This window comes from Lampetra fluviatilis, chromosome 2 (assembly GCF_964198595.1).
Source record: "Lampetra fluviatilis chromosome 2, kcLamFluv1.1, whole genome shotgun sequence".
In the NCBI taxonomy this organism is placed as follows: domain Eukaryota; kingdom Metazoa; phylum Chordata; class Hyperoartia; order Petromyzontiformes; family Petromyzontidae; genus Lampetra; species Lampetra fluviatilis.
The window spans coordinates 11,479,490-11,501,345 of NC_136276.1; the positions used below are offsets into that span (position 1 = coordinate 11,479,490).

Below are 21,856 nucleotides of genomic sequence, written 5' to 3' on the forward strand. Positions count from 1 at the left end.
CTGCATTTCAAAGTGCCTTATGAACAATTAACCTATTTGAAATTACAAATGCCACAGCTGCAGAGGTCCCTTAAAGCTGGCATCATTTTACAGTGCAATCTATAAGGGAAATTTGTGAATGTGTCTGTTCTAAATGTTTAGCATACTTCCTGACATGCAACAAACTTGAAATTTGCCATGTGGGTTCTTTCCAGACTGTACATCATGCAAAAATTATAAGACTTTGGTAAAAAAAATTGGGGGGGGGGGCGCAATAATGCATATTTTTTGCACGGCAGTGAGCTGTGATGTCACATCTGTCATGTCACCCACACATGCAGTGCTTAGCACGATGCGATACGAACCCCAGCGACCCAAGTTCGATTCCCGCTCAGTCCCCACCGGTGACGATTATTTCAACCGGTCCTGGGCCTCCCCTAGTTTGACTCAGCCTGAAACGAGTAACTGGTGTGAACATCACCACTGGGGAGACAAAGGCGGCCAGGGCAAAGCCAGGTAAAGCTAGTGTAGTATAAAATATCTAACCGCGCAGTAAAGATTGCCAAAATTTCAAGGTATTTCTACTACACTTTATTTTATTACATCGTATACACAACAGTGGGCTGTACACAAGTCATACTTCACCATTTCATTCTGAAAAAGTTTTTCATCCTTAGTAAATATATTAAGTGTGAAAATAATTGGAGAGCAATAGGTTCTCCTGCACTGGTCATATTTCTTGAAATACTGCAAATGGTGAGCCTGTGCAAAACACGAGCCAAGCTGATGACATCAGCAGGGTCCTCACTCGGCATTGACTATTATCAGGAGCTGATACCACAAACATTGGTAGGGCAGTCTGCAAGACCAATTGTACAGCCTCACAGACATACTTTGCTGCTAACTTAAATATTGGTGGGGAAAATTAAATTGTTCAAAACGTGGCATTTCGTGATTAAGTTATCAATCGAAGTCATTCATTTAATTGGCCGCCAAAAGGCTAGTATACAGCCTCAGTCAAGCACATAAGATATATAATTAATGTATTTACATAACGGTAAAATATAACAAAACAGTGACTTATGATAACAAAGAGTCCTAATGTATTGCAGCTTTTTTAAAAAGCAGCTATGCAGGGCACAGTGCAGGAGCTTCATGCACTAATGTAGGCGGCTTTGGGCACTCAAGATATCTGGCACAATCTATAATGTGGAGTTCAACGTTTCTACTTTTGATAATCGGATGTTTGGCCAGGGGGCCAACGGCAAGCGTATCTTTCACTTTTGGTGAAAATGACAGGTGGTGCAGACATTTCTTCTGGTTAAGTTACGGTTGAAGGTAATTCAGCTGAAGGCAGCACAGTACAAGCTTTGCATGCCTTGGCACTGCAGAAGCTTATCACATGTCAACAGACTTGGTGAGGTTGGGATCATTGTCCACAACCTTGTTCTTCAGGTGCTCCTTATAAGCCTGAATGCCTCCTTTCCACTTGGTGATTGTTGCATGTTCACACACCCAAATCTCTTGAGCAACCTGTAACAAAAGATTTGCAAGTTAGAATTTTGTAACCCACTAATCATCCACCCAAAATATTCACTCATGTCCCCAATGTATTAATGGTTTGGTTTACCCTTTGCAATGTGAAAACATGCACGTGAAAAGCATAATATTAAGTAGAAAACCAACAACGTGGATGTTTGTATGACATTACTTGGAAGGGGATGTTTTTTTCATATACATCTATTTCTAGTTCTTAGAGATTAAGATTATTTCATTTAAAACACCTTTATCCAAGTTAACAAGTGGTAGACTTAAAGAGATGGAATGAATGCAAAGCTACAGGTTTAACCACAATGTAAAAATTATTGCGTAAAAAGGGAGCCTCTCGCACGATGACAATCCACTTTTAGTCCAATAAGCTACATTCATAATCCTAAACGAAAGCCTGCTATGAAAACACCGATTTTTGCATTACCTGCTGGATGAGACGGAAGTCATGGCTAACCAGCATCATTCCACCTTCAAACTCATTGATGGCTTCTGCCAGTGCGTCAATAGTCTCCATGTCCAGATGGTTGGTAGGCTCGTCAAGGAAGAGCATGTGTGGCGTTTGCCAAGCCAGCCAAGCAAAGCACACGCGGCACTTTTGACCATCCGAAAGGCTCCGGATTGGACTGACCTGCATAATACATAGTCAAACAGTTAGAAATATATAAATACACATACCAATTTCATAACTTACACAAACCAAGTTTGGCAGGGAGCTTCAGTGCTGTAATTTACTTACTTGCTGTTTTCCTGTCAATCCGTAACGGCCAATTATCTTCCTCATCTCCTCTTTTTCTTTCACGTCTGGGTAGCACTTCATCATGTAGTCCAGAGGGGATAAGTCAAGATCCAGTTGCTCTGTCAGATGCTGCGCAACATCAAAGAATGCAGGTTTAACAAATTATTGTAGGATTCCCCAAGAAACTGAGCAAAAATCAATGACCAAGAGCACTAATAATCACAACTACCACTTGTATAAAAAATAAATATATAAGCCTACCTGGTGATATCGTCCAATCTTCACATGAGAGTGCTTTCTGATCATGCCATCTGTAGGAAGAAGCTAAAGAACAAAACAAGTATAAATTTCATGTTACGTAATATTAATTAACATGTAGCATTACAAATGCCAAAAAAAACATGCAAAGAATTCTCACCTCTCCAGCCAAAAGCTTGAGTAGAGTTGACTTTCCAGCACCGTTGGGTCCCACAAGTGCAACTCGAGAATCCAGGTCAATTCCAAACTCAAGGGCTTTGTAGATCAATGGCTGTATAAGTACATAACATCGAGATTAATACAGTTCTTCATCAGTCTTGTTAAAATTGAATTGCACTCCATGCCAAGGTCAGTTTGAATTTCGCTTCAAGGTATTTTTTTCATCGCACTCCAAGCAAGAGAAACCTGTTGTCATTTTAAGAGTGCTGGAATTCGGCCTTTTAGTTCATCATTCATTGGCAAGCTGTCCACCCAATTTTTAAGACACTTTTCTTGGAGGTAATGTACAAGGTACCTACCCCATCGTCAGTGTACTTAAAGCTGACGTGCTGCACCATGATGACTGGTGGAGGAATCTTGCCACATGCCGGGAAAAAGAAAGACAGCGTCTATAGAAAAGAAGAAACGCAAAAAAAATAACACTTCATTATTAGAAGATATAAACACCAAAACATATTGGTAATTTGTGAAACATTTTTGACTGGAAGTTTTTATTTCAGTAAAAATATTAATTTTAATTACAAACCTTGTCATTGACGATGCGCTCCGTTAATCCTGAAGACACCATCTTTTGCAGGGTCTTTTCCTTGCTCTGGGCCTGTCGAGCTAGTTTGGCACTGCCATGACCAAACCGTGCTATGTAGTTCTGTGCAAGAAATAAAACCCAGACAATAAATGTAAGGGGTTTAAAAAATACAAATATCAATTTAAATCTAAAATTGCTTTTTCTTCACAATTACACAAAGATGCCATATGTAGATGTATCCGACATTAAAATAACTTAACAATGCCAGGTTTTAAAACAATAAATATGGGGAAATAACCTTCATATGTGCAATCTGATCTTGCTCCCAGTTGAATTTCTTCATCTGATGATCCTCCAACTCCAGTCTGGTTTTCACGTATTGATCGTAGTTCCCCTGCAAAAGACATACTTTTAACAAAAATATTGTACCCCTATATGCTTCACTTTTTACCACTCAAAGAACAGCAGATGTAATTATTAAGAACATCTTTATATTTGAAATCGTACCGTGAAAACCTTCAGTTTTCGGTTGTGCAAGTGGATGATGTTTGTACAAACGCCATTGAGAAAGTCTTGTGAGTGAGAAATGACGATCAGAATACGCTTGAACCTACAGAAAAAAACAATCAGCTGAATTTGGCATTACTTTCACATGCCCATATTAACAAAGTGCACAATCTTGGCAACATTGAACAGAAAGTAAATATAACAATGCATAAATACCCCACACTCATAACTTTACAAACATTAAATGGTGATAACTACTGAACCAGCCAGTATGAAGTGTTGTTACATCTCAGATCTTTTACTCAAGTGTTTAAGTAGGCTTTAAGAAAATGTGCACGCACGTTTTCAGCTCCTCTTCCAGCCACACACATGCATCCAAGTCCAGATGGTTGGTGGGTTCATCGAGAAGCAGCATAAATGGCCGAATGAACAAGGCCCTGTAAACAGAGAACACAATGGTCAGGAAATAAAAATACAAAACAAGCTCAACTATTAAACCTGATGTGCTTGATACCACAGCATACATTTTACATGATCTACATAAAATGACAAAACTGTGCAAAAAGTGTGAATTGTGTTTTACCTCGACAAGGCAACTCTCATTCTCCAGCCACCACTGAAGTCTTTCATTTTCTTGCGCTGCATGGCAGGAGAGAATCCAAGGCCATGCAGGATGCGTGCTGCCCTCATCTCGGCCTTGGATGCATCCAGCTCTTCCAGTCGCTCATAGATTTCCATCAGCTTTTCACTTTCGGCTATTGGAACACAAACCCAAGGAAGGTTAATTCTGTTTTGGTCCAGGCATAAAAAGATAACGCGGCATGAATTTTTTTAAAATCTAACACAACATCCAGTGTGAATATATCACGAGAAATGCTGTTTCCCCCTCCCACATTACCTATGAAACAAAATAAAAGTCACGTTTTTGGTTAAATAGCAGCACATCAATCCCAGCCACTAAATTATCTTCAGGGAAAGCAGATGCTTACAGTCCTCGTGGGCCAGCCTCTCCGCCTCCTTTTCCAGTACAATGCGCTCTGTGTCTACTTCCATGACACACTGCAGCGCTGTCTTGTCACTGGGTGGCATCTCCCGCGTCAGGTGGTAGATGTCTATGTGCTCAGGGATGGGCAGCTCCCGGGTGCCAATCGTAGAAAGAAGCATCGATTTCCCTGTGGTGACACCAGTGATGCATATCATCTCACCACATCACACACACACATCCTTGCATACTGGAAATCATATCGTGAAAAATGTATGAAACGGCACACTATGCAAATGGTGGTAAAACCAGGGAAACAAAGCGGACCTGTGCCATTGAGGCCAATGAGGCCGTAACGGCGACCAGAGTTGAGCTCCAGCTGTGTGTCAGAGAGCAGCTCCTGGCCGTGGAAGGTGAGCGACATGTTGATAATGTGCACGTCCATGCTGTTGGGGTGGGATGCAAGAACGCCTGTACAAGCCCGTGCTTCTGCTTTCTTGAGCTCCATCTCATCCAGCTGCTCCGCCAGTGCTAAAACTGCAACAAAGAGTGCTTTTCCATCAAGGGTCCAGAAACACATGAATTGTACTCACAAATTCAACTCTCACAATTGTATAGATTGTCATGTTTTTAATACTACACAATTTGTGAAGTGACAACTTAAAGGTTTTGTAAATTATGAGAAGCAAATAACCGTTTTAAGAAAACAGATTTTAAGCTTGATACATTATCCCTGCTTTAATGAATATGTCGATATTAAATAAAATATATTTTCCGACATTTCAATTGAGCTACATAGAATCACGACTGACCTAACCTATCAATGAGACAGCAAACATGGCACTGTATACATACATTGTATTGAACAACAATTATACAAAAGGATTGTATTAAGCCGTACCAGATTCGCCATCTGCAGCCGCGCCGTTGGTCAGCTCCTCCTCGGCACTGGTCTTTTCCTTGGGCCGGGCGCCACGACCCTTTGCTGCCTCCTTCTTCTTTGCTGCTTTCTTCTTGGCCAGGTCGGACGGCATTTTCAAAGGCTGGCTCGACACTACACAGCACTGCATACCATAGACATGAGCCATGCGTTTAAGCGTGGCGCACTGCAGGTTTCGTAACAAAAAGCATTTGTTCAATAGATGAAGCTATTTTAAAAAAAGTTATCACATTAGACATATGCACATGAAACATGAGAATACGACTGCCAAAATGTTACGTAATATACACAATGCGGACCTGCTGGAGGAAAGTTAACTGCCGATTTGTATTTAAATCCGTTCAAATGGCTTTATGCCGCATTTAAAAAGCAAACAATTTTATGAATTAAACTTAATCCTTTGGTTCTGTTAACTAAGCCTGTCGAGACGTAACATGTATTTTCCATCAACTACACCTGACGATGCAACTGCATTAATCCAGTATAAATCAATTATGGTGGTCACAAAAGTACACCAAAGCACTGCAAATCAAACACAAGCTGACGCAGCAAAACGCAAATAAACGATTTTAAAGTCAGCAGTTCACCGAACCAAGGTTCAGCGCATATTAATAAATTAACCAAAATAGTGACTGTGCATTTAGTGTTCTTGGCCTAAGCACTGTACAATCTATTTTTTCCCATCCTTGCTGTGGCCACAGGCTGAGACTAAGCACAAGGGCATGCTTGGTGCTTGTGGGAGAAGCAAGTGGAATTAAGGGCGGGGGGAATTGTAAAGACAAGGGTGATAGATAAAATTTAGCAAGGCAGAAGGTTAAACAGAGGGGAGATGATGCCAACCGAATGGGTGAGTGGACCCCATGGGGAGGAGTTGCAAAGCCAGGAGAAACTGGGGGAAATTGAAAGAGAATTATGGAAGTTGGAAGATGCTGAAAAAAATCGAAAGCCTGATCGAGGAAAAAAAGGCCCAGGACAAGCGAGAAGTCAACAAACTGAATGGAGAAGGACTGGGGAAACGTTGTCAAATACAGCAGCAACATTCTAAAATGGACGTTACCACTTTAAATCATGCAATGGACAAGCAAATGAATGGATATGTGAGGGGAAGGGAACCAGTAAAAAAATAATTACCTGTAACCAAAAACATGTTAAAGAGATACAATACTCGCAAAACAGATTAAAAACAGAACTATGTTGAATTATTCAGAAAATAATGCAGCGAGTTATGGGAGCATGAAAGCTTGGAAATTACATTGAGAAACTAAAGAACACTTGGATCATAGAACAAGACAGGGACATCATATTGACTTGCGGAAAGTGGGCTGAGCAGAACACGTAGCTATATAGGGCCTAATGGCAGAGAGGTTTAGCATTGAGATAGCGCGATACAAGCTTGTCTGCTAGATGTATTGTTGTATCGCTAGATCGAGACAATGTCAGTCCACATTGTTCGTTGCTTTGTGGAGGCATTCATATTAAGAGAGGATACTATTGGGGAACCAGCAGATGTCGGGATAGGTCAGCGAAGAGACCCAGAGGAATGAGACCGAGAGTTAAGAAGGAGTGCAAGAGGAACTAAGTGATCGACCGAGGAGAGTGAGGAGTTGAGGACAAAGACAGGATTCTTGATGGATAAGGCCAAAGAAAGGCAACGGTGAAGCCAAGAATTGGCACGACTGCAGAACGTATCGCAGGAGACAACGGGGAGGGCTGTGAGCTGAAAAGACGGGCTATTATTTTTTTCCCCTTTAAACAATTGTATCGACGTTATTGTCACGAGACGAAAGAATCCCATCGGATCTTTCGTAAGAGTAAGCGCATCCTTGAAGGAATCAACTGCAGGAGTTGTAGTCCTTACACTACCGCATATCCACACTAGGGGGTAGCGCTCCCACAATGGTCCTGCTGCTTGGGAAATGGTCGTCGCATCGTCGTCGAATGTGGAGCATTATCAGTTGTGGAATTTAAGCAAATTTCTTAATTGTGGAACCAACGATTCCAATTTTTGCCCAGTCACTACTGGCCGGGTTGAAATTATCAACTAACTCGACTTGAGAACCCGCTTTGATCACAGATGCCTGTCCAGATCGAGAGAGAACAGGTAAGGGAGATCATGTTAAAGAAGACGACGACGGCAGGCCACGATAGGCGGAGGAAGCCAAGGAATTAAAGACTGAAGAAGACCCACGAAAATCAGGAGATTCGGAGCGTCCGGAAAAGAGAACACCAAAGTCGCTAAATGGCGGTCGAGGTTATGAAAGGCGAGGATGAAGGCACGGGGGAAGGGAGGAGAGGAAAAGTCCCGGGAGAGACCACGAACGCAGCGACGAGGCTGGAGTCGACCGCATCAGCAGCGGGTCGCGAAATAATAAAAGTGACCGGGAGATGAAGATGAAAAGAATTCGCACGGGCAGAAAGCCGGCAGAGGCCGAGGCAGGGCAAGTCAGAGGAACGGGAAACCAGGAGAGGCAACAGGGACGACTGAGCGAGACACCCCCAGCATCAATAAGTATTCTGACTCTGACCAAGGAGGTCAAAGCAGCAGCAGCAGCAGCGGCTGCTGAGGCTGCTGAGGCGGCGCCACGAGGAGAGGCCGCAAGGCCACGAGGAGGCCGCAGAGCCTCGCACAAAGAGCGCCTCTCGCGCGCCGCGGTCACCCACGCCGGTCGTGACTCTCTCGCGACGCGGCCACGACTCGCGGCCAGTCGCGTTGAGACTCACAGCGGGAGAATGCGAGGAGGAAGGGGGGGGAGCGAGACGATGGCGACGGTGGTGGCGGTGGCGGCGGCCGAGGGAGGAGCGCGCGGGACGAGAGACCGAGCAGACGCCGGCTCCGGCGGAAGAGGTGGAAGCCGGTGACGTCACCTCTGGTGTGACGTCACGGGGCGGGGTCGGTACGCGCTCGCGGTGACGTAATTTCCGGGTTGGGGGGAGGGGGGTGTTGGGGGGAATGGTTTTAAAAAGTCACCCATACATTTTGACTTAAAACTTTCGTGACTGTCGGAATTCATGTTATTTGGTTCTTTCGGTAAAGTCACGTAGATAGAAACATAATAAGAATTAAATAATAAAAGTGAGCGTATTGGCAGTCTATAATGTAGGCTGTAGCCTGGTAGACTGTAGCCTGGTTTTTAAGCTGGTGAGCGTATTGGCAGTCTATAATGTAGACTGTAGCCTGGTTTTTAAGCTGCTGAGCGTATTGGCAGTCTATAATGTAGACGGTAGCCTGGTTTTTAAGCTGGTCAGTGTATTGGCAGTCTATAATGTAGACTGTAGCCTGGTTTTTAAGCTGGTGAGCGTATTGACAGTCTATAATGTAGACTGTAGCCTGGTTTTTAAGCTGCTGAGCGTATTGGCAGTCTATAATGTAGACTGTAGCCTGGTTTTTAAGCTGGTGAGCGTATTGGCAGTCTATAATGTAGACTGTAGCCTGGTTTTTAAGCTGGTGAGCGTATTGGCAGTCTATAATGTAGACTGTACTAATGGTTATTAAACTGAACCTGAGTGAGCGTACTGGCAGTTTATAATGTAGACTTATTCTGGTTCTTTCAGTAATGAAAATAAACACAAAAGCCACGACGTTTCGATCGCAACACAAGCGGTCGTCATCAGGAAAAGGGGGGTTAGCCTCTAAAGGCAAACTTCAAATCAAGATTAAACTTTATAAAGGTTTAGAGATGGGCGTAGCCCAAGTGTGTCAGCAGCATGGACGGGAGGCAGCTAATGTTAATGTAGGAGAAAGCAATGCCAACGCAGTTTGTCTACACCAATCAAAGGGCCACCAGACAATCATTGCACCTCGCTCCACACACCACACTGCTGACGGTGGAGGTTGACAAGAAAAAACACAAATCAAGTCATGACCCAAAGTGGTTGATGACATCTTTCCAATGATTGCTGAGTTTATAACCATCCTCTCGGTTGAAATTGTGTCTATATATGGATGGCTTCATGAACAAATCTGTATCTGCGGCAGCAGTTACATTTGGGAAACTAAGCGACATGTCTCCGACCGTGTTCGTGAGCATAAGGCAGATTTGAAACACGGTAGGACCAATACTTCTGCCGTGGCTGATCATTATTTTAATGCGACTGGCTCACAAGAAATTGATTTCTCTAAGACGATGGTACTTTGCAAGCCTACTGGCTATCAACACATAATCGTTCATGAAGCCATCCATATATACAGACATAATTTCAACCAAGAGGAAGGTTATAGACTCAGCAATCATTGGAATAATGTCATCAACCACTTTGGGTCATGACTTGACTTGTGTTTTCTTGTCAATCAACCTCCACCGTCAGCAGTGTGGTGTGTGGAACGGGGTGTAGTGATTTCCTGGTGGCCCTTTGCTGCATTGGCATTGCTGCTGCATTGGCATTGTTGTTGCATTGGCATTGCTGCTGCATTGGCATTGTTGCTGCATTGGCATTGCTGCTGCATTGGCATTGCTGCTGCATTGGCATTGTTGCTGCATTGGCATTGTTGCTGCATTGGCATTGCTGCTGCATTGGCATTGTTGCTGCATTGGCATTGCTGCTGCATTGGCATTGCTGCTGCATTGACATTGCTGCTGCATTGGCATTGTTGCTGCATTGGCATTGCTGCTGGATTGGCATTGCTGCTGCATTGAACATTGCTGCCTCGCCCATGCTGCTGGTGCTGCTGATACACTTGGGCTACGCCCATCTCCAAACCTCTATAAACAGTGTTGCCTTTAGAGGATAACCCCTTTTCCTGATGACGACCGCTTGTTTTACGATCGATACGTTGTGATATTTTTATTCACTTCATTTGTATTCCTTTATTATTTTTTATATCTATCTACATGACTTTACCGAAAGAACCATAGATTTTGTGTTAAGATGTTAAATCACCACAACATTTTACGAGGAATCATGTCCGCATTAACCACACACATGGCGGTTTTAACGACACAACATTAACATTTACGTGATCTAATCCCCCCCCCTCTTATTATGGTTTTCAAAAAAAGTGGTGGTGCTTCTGATTGATTAGATTTGAGTTTTAACTCATAGGCTTTCGCGACCAATATCATCCACATAATCCAGGTTTTTTGTGTCGTTAAACCCGCCACCACCCGGCACATATAATTAGTAAGATTTGTCATGTAAACGGAACATGCCAATTCCTTACTAGTACAGCAAACACAGGTGTTAATCTTTTTGGTTCTTTCGGTAAAGTCACGTAGAATGGAAATAATATAATAATAAAAATAAAACATTAAATAATTCTCACGACGTTTCGGCCACAACGCAAGCAGCTGTCCTCAAGTGAAGAACAGGTCTGTCGAGAAGACAGTCTGAATGATACACTCCATGCTTGGAGCGACTATTTAAGCTGGGATGGAGGGGGGAAGGGCGCCTTGATAAAATAATTTGCATATCAAGAGGAAAACGTCGTGATAATTATTTTCTTATATTTTATTTTTATTATTTTATTACTTCCATTATACGTGACTTTACCGAAAGAACCAAGAAGATGAATCCCTGCAGTCACGAAAGCTTTAAATCGGAATTCAACACAGGTGTGTTGGAGGGCCAAGCCACAACATGTAGATTTTAGGCGACGTCATTGTATTCTAATGAGGGCGGACCACGTGGGGGCGGTTGCACTCAAAGGGTCAAAGGGCATTGCGTGGTGGGCGCTGCAACAGGCGTCAAATTATTCCGCGACAAGATGAGTGATTAATTACGTTCATGTGCAAGCAATCCGATCAGCGTCAAGGGGCGGCTTAAATATGGGCTTTCTTCGGTCAATAAATCACGAAAGATTTAAAAAAAGATTTGACATTTCGCAGCGATGTGTTCGAGCATGGATCACGCTTTGTATCCTTAAAATTCGATCGATTCTCGCTCAATCGATCATTGTATCGTTCCACTATTCCTGATACGGGCAAATCCCACGCCGGATGACTCCATATATGGGCCTTCGACATGAACATAATTTATCATTAATTATGTCGCAGATTCATTGTATCCTGTTACAGCGCGTCACTCAACACACGGGGGGGGGCTGGTGACGTGCTCGCTAAGTTTGGACTGGGCACCCACCACTGCAGATGATTTTGAAATGCAGTGTTCACTATTTTCAGAGGTGAGGGGGGAGGGGCATTTTCACCGAAGTCAGTGTGTGAGGGCCACCACATTTTAAACCATTGGGGTTGACAGGACGATTTGGGGGGGGGGGTGTTTTCACATTTGTATAAAGTATTGTCGTGGGCCCGCACCAAAGGCCAATCGGGATCGCCAGTGAAATGAAGAACACTGCTGTAAAAGAATAGGAGTTGCCTATAAGTTTATATCCAATACACATGATATATTTGTAGGTGGGTGAACCCATTGAGCGTGACCCGTTTTGGCTTCAGATGATTCAGAATGGATTGGCTCATCAGGAATGTGACATCCTAATTCTCAGATTCCTCCACTGGCTCCCCAACCCTGCATATCAATTGCACACCATGTTTTCAACATCCTCCACAGACTTACCCCAGTTTATCCCTCCCAACTCATCTCGCTCTACTAAACTTCCCCTATTACCCAGCGCTCAGACAACAAAGGGGCTTGTGTTTAAATTCCCAGTAAACCTGATGGGAGATCATTTAGGTCTACGACTCGCCCCTGGCCATCGGCATGAACCTTTACACGTTCAAACCCAAGCTCGAGTCCGTTCTTTGCCAATAGCTGCCTCTCAACATGTTGTTCACTCTGTGCCATGTAAGCGTGTTGACCCTTGTCCCTTACTCCTTTTTATAATGGGTAAAGGTGCAGCTCTAAGATTGTTTGGACACGCTGACGTTAGGGCTTCCATTTGTCAGAGCTCTCGATAATCCCTCTGGAGGGTGTTTTTTTTTTGCCTGTTTTTTTGCCAAGCTGTAAGAAGAGGTGGGAGTAGTCACACTTTACCCCACCACACGCTATCCAAATTTTTAACACAAAAGGGGACATGCGCAAATCCCATACAACATGCGAGAAAAGCAAACGCTAATTGAGGATATAAAAAAACGACACTTGGTGTTCACGTCATTGTATGTTGAGTGTGAAAAAAAAACTACTTTGTACTGGTAACACAATGTTACCCCTTGGCGAACAAAGATATTAGTGCGTTACTATGTGCTGAGTTTCGATTTAAACTTTCGTGACTGCAGGGATTCATCGTCTTGGTTCTTTCGGTGGCTTGTGTTGTGGCCGAAACGTCGTAAGAATTTAATTTTATGATGTTTTATTTTTATTATTTTATTATTTCCCTTCTACGTGACTTTACCGAAAGAACCAAGAAGATATGTGCTGAGTGTTTAAACTGGATTAACCGAGTGATATTTAATCTTGATCCCATATTTAAAGTTTATAAGTGTGTGATCTCCAAGGAGGTAGTGATGTACTGTCGTATTTTTAGCCTTAACTAAGTGGTTATTAATAGAGCAGTCGGCAGGTGGCGAGAGTTTGCTATATATGAAGCTAGGAGCTGCATCGCATTGGGAAATATAACACGACATTAAGACACCCACTCTCCAACCTGATACATTGTGGGCTGTCATAGTCAAACCTTTTATCTTTTCATTAAGCACACACATCATATGTTTTCCAAAGAGGTGAACAAGGGTATAACTTGTGCTTTAGGGAAAAAAAGGTGCATGTTGGGTATGCAAAAATACCTTTGTGTTTGTCCTGTGAAAGGCAACCTTACAATAAACGTATAATGTTTGTCTTTGTGCTGTACGCCTTTTGACGTCCTCTGGTCTAACACATGTTTGAAACGAGGCTCAAAATAAATCTGTCTCTGGTGTGAACCAATCAGTTTCTAGGACAATGCATATATTATCAGAGTATGTTTTTTGTTTGCATTCTGACCACAAGTATTGTGGTTAATGTAGACATGATTCCTTGTAAAAGGTTTCATTTTGGTGTTTTAACATCTTAACACCTGTTTTGTTGCCAGAAAAAAGGGGAAAAACCTATTATCATATTTTGGTACTGGCAAAGGAGGTCCCATGAACGTAGTTTCTAGTTTTGATATTGCATATCCAGAGAGTCAGATACAAAGTACAAAACCTGAATACTACTTTAAGTAGCTTAATTATTCAGTGATAAAAGAAATAAAAATTACTGCCCAGCATTTACATTTATTTATTATTTAGATAAAATACTCCTTTTGTATCAGCCAAAAAGCATGTCAGTACATTATTCTAATGGAAAAATGGCAGGCCAGCATGATGCATATACAGTATACAAGATAATTACTAAATTGGATTGAAAAACCATGGTTTTCAAAGCATCTAATGATTGAATTACTGTGCTGCATAATTAAAAGTAGCATTACACATGGAAATTATATCAATATGTGCATTTACAGTCGACACTCTATGAGCAAAAAAGAGGTCTACATATTCGCCCACAGCATTTTGTCAAAAAGTACAAACATCCGTATAAATAGCTCTGATTTTTTTCATGTTTAAAGGATATCCATAATCTGAATGCTAAATTTCATTAATAATGCATTTCACACATGGTCATGCAAAATGGTTCAATTACACCAATTTGGTAAATATGATAATCGTTTTGATGTTGTTATCAAGAGGGTGGGCACTGTGGAAAATGATTGCTCATGCTTTGGGGCATTCATTTGTTTTGCTTGTTGGGGCTTCAGGAAATACAGTACCGTATAGACCAATCATTGATAAAATTGGCTTTTATATTCAATTTTCCATGTTTAGCATTTGATTATATGAAGGAATTACAATTTGTCAAGTACAAAAGCCTGGAGTAATAGATTTTAAATACTACCACATTGCAGAAGCGCTATATCCAATCTATCATCCTTTAAGTACCCGATGTCTATGCAGTGTAAGAACTGGTCATGCAATTAAATAATAAAATACAATTTACAAACAAGCCATACGTCATAATTTACATCGTAAATATATTACAAGTTGTCGAATATGGATTTGTACAGGGTTACATTACAACAGCGTATTTTACGAATGATACATTTCAGAATGAGTTGGCATAAAATGTGGGTCGTGCCCCTATGTTATAACAAAAGATGAAATATACTTTACTGTATGTCAGTAAAAACCTCAAATCCCAAAATTTATACAATGCCTGCAACTGAAATTGAGGAGGGAAAATCAATAATTACGGCTTGGTTTATGTTTTCAGATTTAGGAAGGGTGCCCATTGCAGGTTATACTGCTACTGATACACGAATGACGAACATGTCCTGTGAATATATCAGGAATGTCTGAAGTAAAGACATATCAAAGTAAATAAACAACAATTAGAATTATATATCTTTGATATGTAATCTCTCAGCACAAATGATTGATTTGCAGATGTGAAACCTGCAACATATCGTATAAGATACAGTATATGCAAGTGATAACTAAGCTTACACTTGCAAAAAGCTGCACTAGTGGTCAAATCATTCTTTTTTAGAGTCGCTTTGTAATATATTCCACGTTTTTTTTAGAACAAACGCAACCACTGACAGCTTTGTGTAAATAATTCGTTGAATGTACTCATAGGTGCCAAGTGATGGAGTGGTAAATGTGTTCACTTAATTATTCTTCTATCGACTTTGCTTTTGGTCGAGGTTAGACAAACCTCTGCATACAATCCCATGTTATTTAATAAGCAATAAATGGATACAATAGAGAAAACATGAAACAATGCATCCGTGTAATTTTTACTTTGGTGGAGGGTGGGTGTGAGAGAGGGAAAGGGACAATCATGTTTTAAACGCAAATCTTCTCAGTACCATTCATGTCTGCATATGCCAGTACTGTACTGTAGTGAAGCAGCACATCTTTACGTTTTGGAGAAATACCTTGGAAATGTTCCACGGTGGTAAAATGATTTAGAAAAGTTGCCTACCGCATACATCTGCAAAATACCCATTCAACTAACTTTGGTATCACCAAACTATGGCTTGTTTGGCTGCAAAAGATTTATGAATGATAGTATGACATGTTATATTATCACGGTTGAACAGAATACCCACGTCAACAAGATGCAGAAAGATGAGATGGAAGCTGCTTTGGACGAATAAAACATTATTTAATTACAGTTTTTGTTTTTATCAGTGGCTACATAAAATGCAAGCGACATTTTCGTTTGAAATTTCCATAACAGCACCGTGAAGTAAAACAGCTGAATGCTTCACGTCACTGCTGATTGAATTGACATGGATGTTGAAAATGTACAGGGGTCTAGGTGTTACGGTGACTTAAATGTTTACGGTGCTTGTTGTGTGCCTTGAATAAATAACTCTTTGAATTACCAACGGCGGCAAAAACGAATTTTACGGAGCCAAACACAAGTTGGGAAGCACCACAATTCAAAGTCAGTTTAAACATAAACCGCGAGAGGACGGCATAATCCCAAACATCTTAAGCCAAAACTGTGTTCAAAATACAGAACTTGCATGCCTTTCACGACACCTTCTTTAGCCCGCAGTACTCGAGACGGCTCAACGAGTAAAACAACGCCAATAAATCATCATCCTGCGTGCAATATTTCTCAGTTTCAACCGGGCAGCCGAGGAATGTCCAGCGTGCTGATGATGATGATGATAACCACACCACGCGGAGCAGCAGCAGCAACACAACGCGCTGTGGGCTGACGAAGCCGTTTCATGTCCACCAGGCTACGCAAAAAAGTGGCATTCGCAAAGTGCGGACGCACGCGGCCCATTGTCCGCACAGCGGCGCGCGGCCAATGGCAAGAGACGCGCACTCAGCACCCCCTCCCCGTCCGCCTCCTCCTCCTCCGGCTCCTCCGCTCTCTTCCTGCCGCGTTGTGCACCCCCAGCCAGTGGGTCAGTGTGAGTGGGTCAGTGTGTGTGTGTGGCCACGCTGGATATCCCATCTCAGCCTAACTCTCAACCTTATCGCATTCTATCGTAAGTCATCCTAAACTCATCCAGGACCATACCGTCCCATCCCCATCACAACCTCGTGGGTACGTGAGTCGTGTGTGTGTGTGCGTGTGGCCACACTGGATTACCCTTACCTAACCCATCCCACTCCATCCCAAAATCCATCCTGACCTATGCCAAACTCACCCTACACCATCTTAGCCCCATCTCATCACAACCCCCACTGCGTGGGGCCGCACACCGGCTTTATCCGTGCAATCACACCAGATCCTCTTGATACATCTCAATCCTGATCCATCCCAATCCTGATACATCCCAAAAAAAACTCATCCCATCCACATGCGTGATCCATACACTCCACCGCAAAGACGCTGCCACCCCCATCACGACCATCACCCACATCTCACCGGCTGACTCGTCCCCAATATCATCCTGAACCCATTGCATTCTCATCCCGACCCTGTCTCAAACTCATCCCCCCCACACACACCAACACCACCAACACCACCCACCCACCCAGATCTCATCCCAGCGCGACCCCAACCCCGAGTCGGTGTGTGTCGTGCGTGCGCCGGACAGCACTGCAAGGCGAGGGAGCGAGGAGGAGGAGGGAGGAGAAGGAGGAGGAGAGAGGAGGAGGAGGAGAGAGGAGACTTCCCGCGTCCTCTCCGAGGGGGCAGCGATCATGGCTTCTGCGGCGAGCAACAAGGGGGACCTGGGACTCGAGATTAAGACGCGTTCCGTGGAACAGACGCTCGTCCCGCTGGTGGCGCAGGTACAGAGGGGGGGGGGGGGGGAGACGCACACACGGAGACACACACACAGAGACACACACGGAGAGACACACACAGAGAGAGAGACACACAGAGAGAGAGACACACAGAGAGAGACACACAGAGAGAGACACACGGAGACACACACGGAGACACACACACAGAGACACACACACAGAGAGACACACAGAGAGAGAGAGACACACACACAGAGAGACACACACACAGAGACACACACGGAGACACACACACACAGAGATACACACAGAGAGAGACACACAGAGAGAGACACACAGAGAGAGACACAGAGAGAGAGAGAGACACACACACAGAGAGACACACACGGAGAGAGATACACCCCCGTCAGACTCTGCCTCTACAGTCGACAATACAGTGCGTGTGTGTGACTGTGTGTGTGACTGTGTGTGTGACTGTTGTGTGTGACTGTGTGTGTGACTGTTGTGTGTGAGTGTGACTGTGTGTGTGAGACTGTGTGAGACTGTGTGTGTGTTACTGTGTGTGACTGTATGTGTAACTGTGTGTGTGTGACTGTTGTGTGTCACTGGTGTGTGTGAGTGTGTGTGTGGCTGTGTGTGTGTGACTGTGTGTGTGTGTGACTGTGTAACTGTGTGTGTGTGACTGTGTGTGTGTGTGAGACTGTGTGAGACTGTGTGTGTGTGAGTGTATGTGTGTGACTGTGTGTGACTGTGTGTGTGTGACTGTGTGTGTGTGACTGTTGTGCGTGACTGTTGTGTGTGAGTGTGACTGTGTGTGTGTGGCTGTGTGTGTGTGACTGTGTGTGTGTGACTGTGTGTAACTGTGTGTGACTGTGTGTGTGTGACTGTGTGTGTGTGACTGTGTGTGTGTGACTGTGTGTGACTGTGTGTGTGTGATTGTGTGTGACTGTGTGTGTGTGACTGTGTGTGTCATTGTTAGTGTGCATGTCACTGTGTGTGTGTGTCACTGTGTGTCTGTGAGTCATTGTTAGTGTACATGTCACTGTGTGTGTCATTGTTAGTGTACATGTCACTGTGTGTGTGTCATTGTAAGTGTACATGTCACTGTGTGTGTGTCATTGTAAGTGTACATGTCACTATGTGTGTGTCATTATTAGTGTACATGTCACTGTGTATGTGTGACATTGTTAGTGTACATGTCACTGTGTGTGTGTCATTGTTAGTGTGCATGTCACTGTGTGTGTGTCATTGTTAGTGTACATGTCACTGTGTGTGTGTCATTGTTAGTGTACATGCCACTGTGTGTGTGTCATTGTTAGTGTGCATGTCACTGTGTGTGTGTCATTGTTAGTGTACATGTCACTGTGTGTGTGTCATTGTTAGTGTACATGTCACTGTGTGTGTGTCATTGTTAGTGTACATGCCACTGTGTGTGTGTGTGACATTGTTAGTGTACATGTCACTGTGTGTGTGTCATTGTAAGTGTACATGTCACTGTGTGTGTGTCATTGTTAGTGTACATGTCACTGTGTGTGTGTCATTGTAAGTGTACATGTCACTGTGTGTGTGTCATTGTTAGTGTACATGTCACTGTGTGTGTCATTGTTAGTGTACATGTCACTGTGTGTGTGTGTTCGTGGCTGTTGCAGTAACTCATACAACAAAGATATTTGTCTTAGTTGTATGATTTACTACCCAGCCGTGTTCCGGCTTGTTCAACTGTGTCCCGTGTGTGTGTGTCGTTATTCCTGTTCATCTCATCCTGTGTGTGCGTGTGTGATTATCAATGTATATCTGTCACCATGTGTGTCATGAGTGTATTTATCACCCAGTGTGTAAGTCTAACTGCATCTTCGTGTCGTTGGAGGTGTATCTGACGGCGAATCCGTGTGTTATTTTGAGTGACATGTCACTCTGTGTGTGTCATTGTGTTTTTACTCATCATCTCGTGAGTGTAGCTGTGGATGTTGTGCACTTCTACTACTGCGATATCTTTGTCTTTATTGCAATTGTACCCTGTATATTCTGTTACGTGTGTTGTCTTTAGTTAAGTTTAAGCACGTGAGAACTCAGGATGAGTCGCATTTACTGCGTGACCCGGGGAAAATAGTCTGCCAGTAGGGGGCGATGATTGCCGTGTATAATCTCAATCGAGTGATCGTCTTCTACACATCATGGTGTGTGCGTTACATTTTAAATGTATTAACTGTCATTCCAGGTGTGGTCTTATTGTAAGTGCAATGTCTCTCTGATTTTCAGTGTTCCTCTACTGCACACGTCATGTTACCTGTGTGTGTGTCAGAGTGTATTAGGTGTTGTATGCCATTGCATCTCTATAGGTGCTCGACAATAGCACTTGCCCCCCCCCCCAACAGCAGTGTGTTAAGGCTACACGTTGACAGTCAGTGTGCGTTGACTGCTGTGCGCGGGGCAGTGTTTAAGTAGTGTATTTACTTTCGTCTTGTTTCTCATTCCACGAATGATGTCGCCACCACAAACCGTGCACCCTGAGCCTGGTGCCCTCTGTACTCTTTGCAATTGACATGGCCACAAACGACGGCATTGTCTCTCTCCCCCATGGGGTTATCACCTGCGTGCACACAAAGGTGCTGTTGTGTGTTTGGTGTGTGTGGAGTTCAACGGTGTAGTTTCTAGAATCTTGTATAAGGCGCTGATATCAACATTTTAAGTAAGTTATGTTTATGCACTTGTGCAATCGTGTGTACTGGTACTTGTTGTCGACGATTGTACATCTACATGTAGGAAACAGTGATGAGCACACACAGATATTTCACCCCTGTCACCTGGGTCCTACTCCCAGCCATTGCCAACATCAGTGGCGAGTGATAATCCGAACCCGTCCTGGGTTCAAACCCTCTGTACCACGCACTGAGCAGCGTGGTGAAGTATGGTCAAACCCTGTGAACGACAAGGTGGGGGGGCGGGAGGAAGCCTTATCAAACAGTGACACTCGGTTGTAAACTACTACGGTATGCTGTTACATAATACGTGTACATGTGTATACAGGAGTACGTGCATCACCAACGTGGTCGACAGAATGCGTTGTTTGGGAAACCATGTGCGTGCATACTTTACATGGTATGTGCACTCAGTAAACATGCAACGTGGGGGCATGTGTTTGGAAACGTTGGACCAACGTTAGCCAAACGTTGGACACATTTAATGTAATGGTTAGCCAAACGTTGGTCAGCGTTCCATGTTTATTGGGTGGCCACGTGTAGCAAACTGAACACGTGGAATTCCATCTGCACGTTTTCACTCATCTGCAGTTTGCAGACAAAGTGTCTTTTTGGGAAAAAAGAAAACTGGCTATTGCACACTTCAAGACACATTTCATGTAATGGTTTTGTCATCAGGTACAGCGGGCTATACATTGTGTGGTGTTTGTGTGTTGAAAAACAAATAACGTAATTCACTTACAAGGTTGCCACCGGTTCAGTGTCCAGAAACAGTAGTGCCATTTTGCAATCTTGTCTTCTGTTTATGAAGTTGTTGCATAACATTAAGTTTGTTGTTGTTGATGGTGGTGGTGATATTTGTCATATCCAGAGTAGCATTGCTTTAACAGCTTAAACACGGCAGTATTTTTAGTTTTATACAATGCTAAATATTTTACTACTTTATTGCATTTATAACTTGAAGGCATTCATTACAATACATGAGCTTTGGAATTACCATAGTGTCGTTGTAATTAATGGCGAACTATTGCAGTCAGCATGCACGCTGGTTGATAGATTGCCATGTTATGGTTATTTAACTTACAAACGCAGATCATAACTCCTTTTATTAAACGCGTTATTTACCTGCCATTTAATTTCCGAATAGGATGCCCCATAAAGAACTTTATTGAGGTGCAGTTTTGTTCTTAATAGGCATATACGAAACACCATACAGTATCTACAATTGAATAAAATCAATATTAAAAATGGTAATGTTGGTAATGTTTACGTTTTCTAAGAAACATTTAACTCAGTAAAAAATAGAATGTATGCGGGTTTCACAGCTCTCACAAACTAAGGCCTCAAATACAAATAATTACGAATAATAAAAGCCGCACTGAGATTACACGTAGCACCAAATGCATAGTAAATAAGGTGACGTGTCTCGTCAAAGTTAATCACAGCGGCATTAGAAGGTGTGTTCCGCAAATTGGATTGGAGAAGCAAATGCATATACGTTCATGGAGAAAACATTAACAATCTTATATTTGCTGATGACACAGTCATAATAGCGTCCAGCAGATTTTAGGTGAACCTAATCGAGAGGGAGGGCTGAAAAGTTGGGCTATGGATTAATATAATCAAAACAAAGGTGATGTACAAGTTCACTAAACAATTGGAGACATCTGTCAGAGGGACACCATTGGCATATATATTAGACTATGCATATCTAGGACAGCTGTTAAAAGTGGACTGGAATCAAAATAATGAAGTAAATAGGCAGATGAGACCAGGTTGGAGTGCTTTTGGGACGCTGAACTTGAAAATGAAAAGCAACATACCAATGTGCC

At 43.0% G+C, this 21,856-nt stretch overlaps 2 protein-coding genes across 3 annotated transcripts in view; one reads left to right on the forward strand and one right to left on the reverse strand.

Annotated features, from left to right (window-relative positions):
* Nucleotides 1-555: 555 nt before the first annotated feature.
* ABCF2 (ATP binding cassette subfamily F member 2) lies at nt 556-8,566 on the reverse strand. The gene is made up of 15 exons (XM_078869327.1): nt 8,420-8,566; nt 5,660-5,822; nt 5,086-5,295; nt 4,766-4,948; nt 4,360-4,531; nt 4,118-4,213; nt 3,777-3,879; nt 3,568-3,663; nt 3,270-3,389; nt 3,043-3,132; nt 2,685-2,795; nt 2,528-2,590; nt 2,267-2,395; nt 1,955-2,158; nt 556-1,512 (listed from the first exon to the last, which is right to left on the reverse strand). The coding sequence occupies exons 2-15, from the start codon at nt 5,790-5,792 to the stop codon at nt 1,378-1,380; spliced, it is 1,845 nt and encodes a 614-aa protein (XP_078725453.1). The 5' UTR covers nt 5,793-5,822; nt 8,420-8,566; the 3' UTR covers nt 556-1,377.
* Nucleotides 8,567-16,604: 8,038 nt separating this feature from the next.
* Nucleotides 16,605-21,856, forward strand: part of CTNNAL1 (catenin alpha like 1) — a 105,499-nt gene continuing 100,247 nt past the window's right edge. The window contains exons 1-2 of one of the 2 annotated variants that reach the window (XM_078869321.1): nt 16,605-16,678; nt 17,175-17,370. In XM_078869321.1, the coding sequence (XP_078725447.1) occupies nt 17,281-17,370 (90 nt within the window). In that variant the 5' untranslated portion in view covers nt 16,605-16,678; nt 17,175-17,280. Of the gene's footprint in view, nt 16,679-17,174; nt 17,371-21,856 lie in introns of those variants that run through there. The other variant, XM_078869316.1, reaches the window with a different exon arrangement.

Excerpts from the sequence above, each read along its gene's own strand:
- ABCF2 (XM_078869327.1), bottom strand. The coding sequence starts at position 5,792 with ATGCCGTCCGACCTGGCCAAGAAGAAAGCAGCAAAGAAGAAGGAGGCA. Across the intron at positions 4,214-4,359 it reads ATGAGAGTTGCCTTGTCGAG|GGCCTTGTTCATTCGGCCAT; the intron begins GTAAAACACAAT and ends CTCTGTTTACAG. Across the intron at positions 3,880-4,117 it reads CTGGAAGAGGAGCTGAAAAC|GTTCAAGCGTATTCTGATCG; the intron begins GTGCGTGCACAT and ends TTTTTTCTGTAG.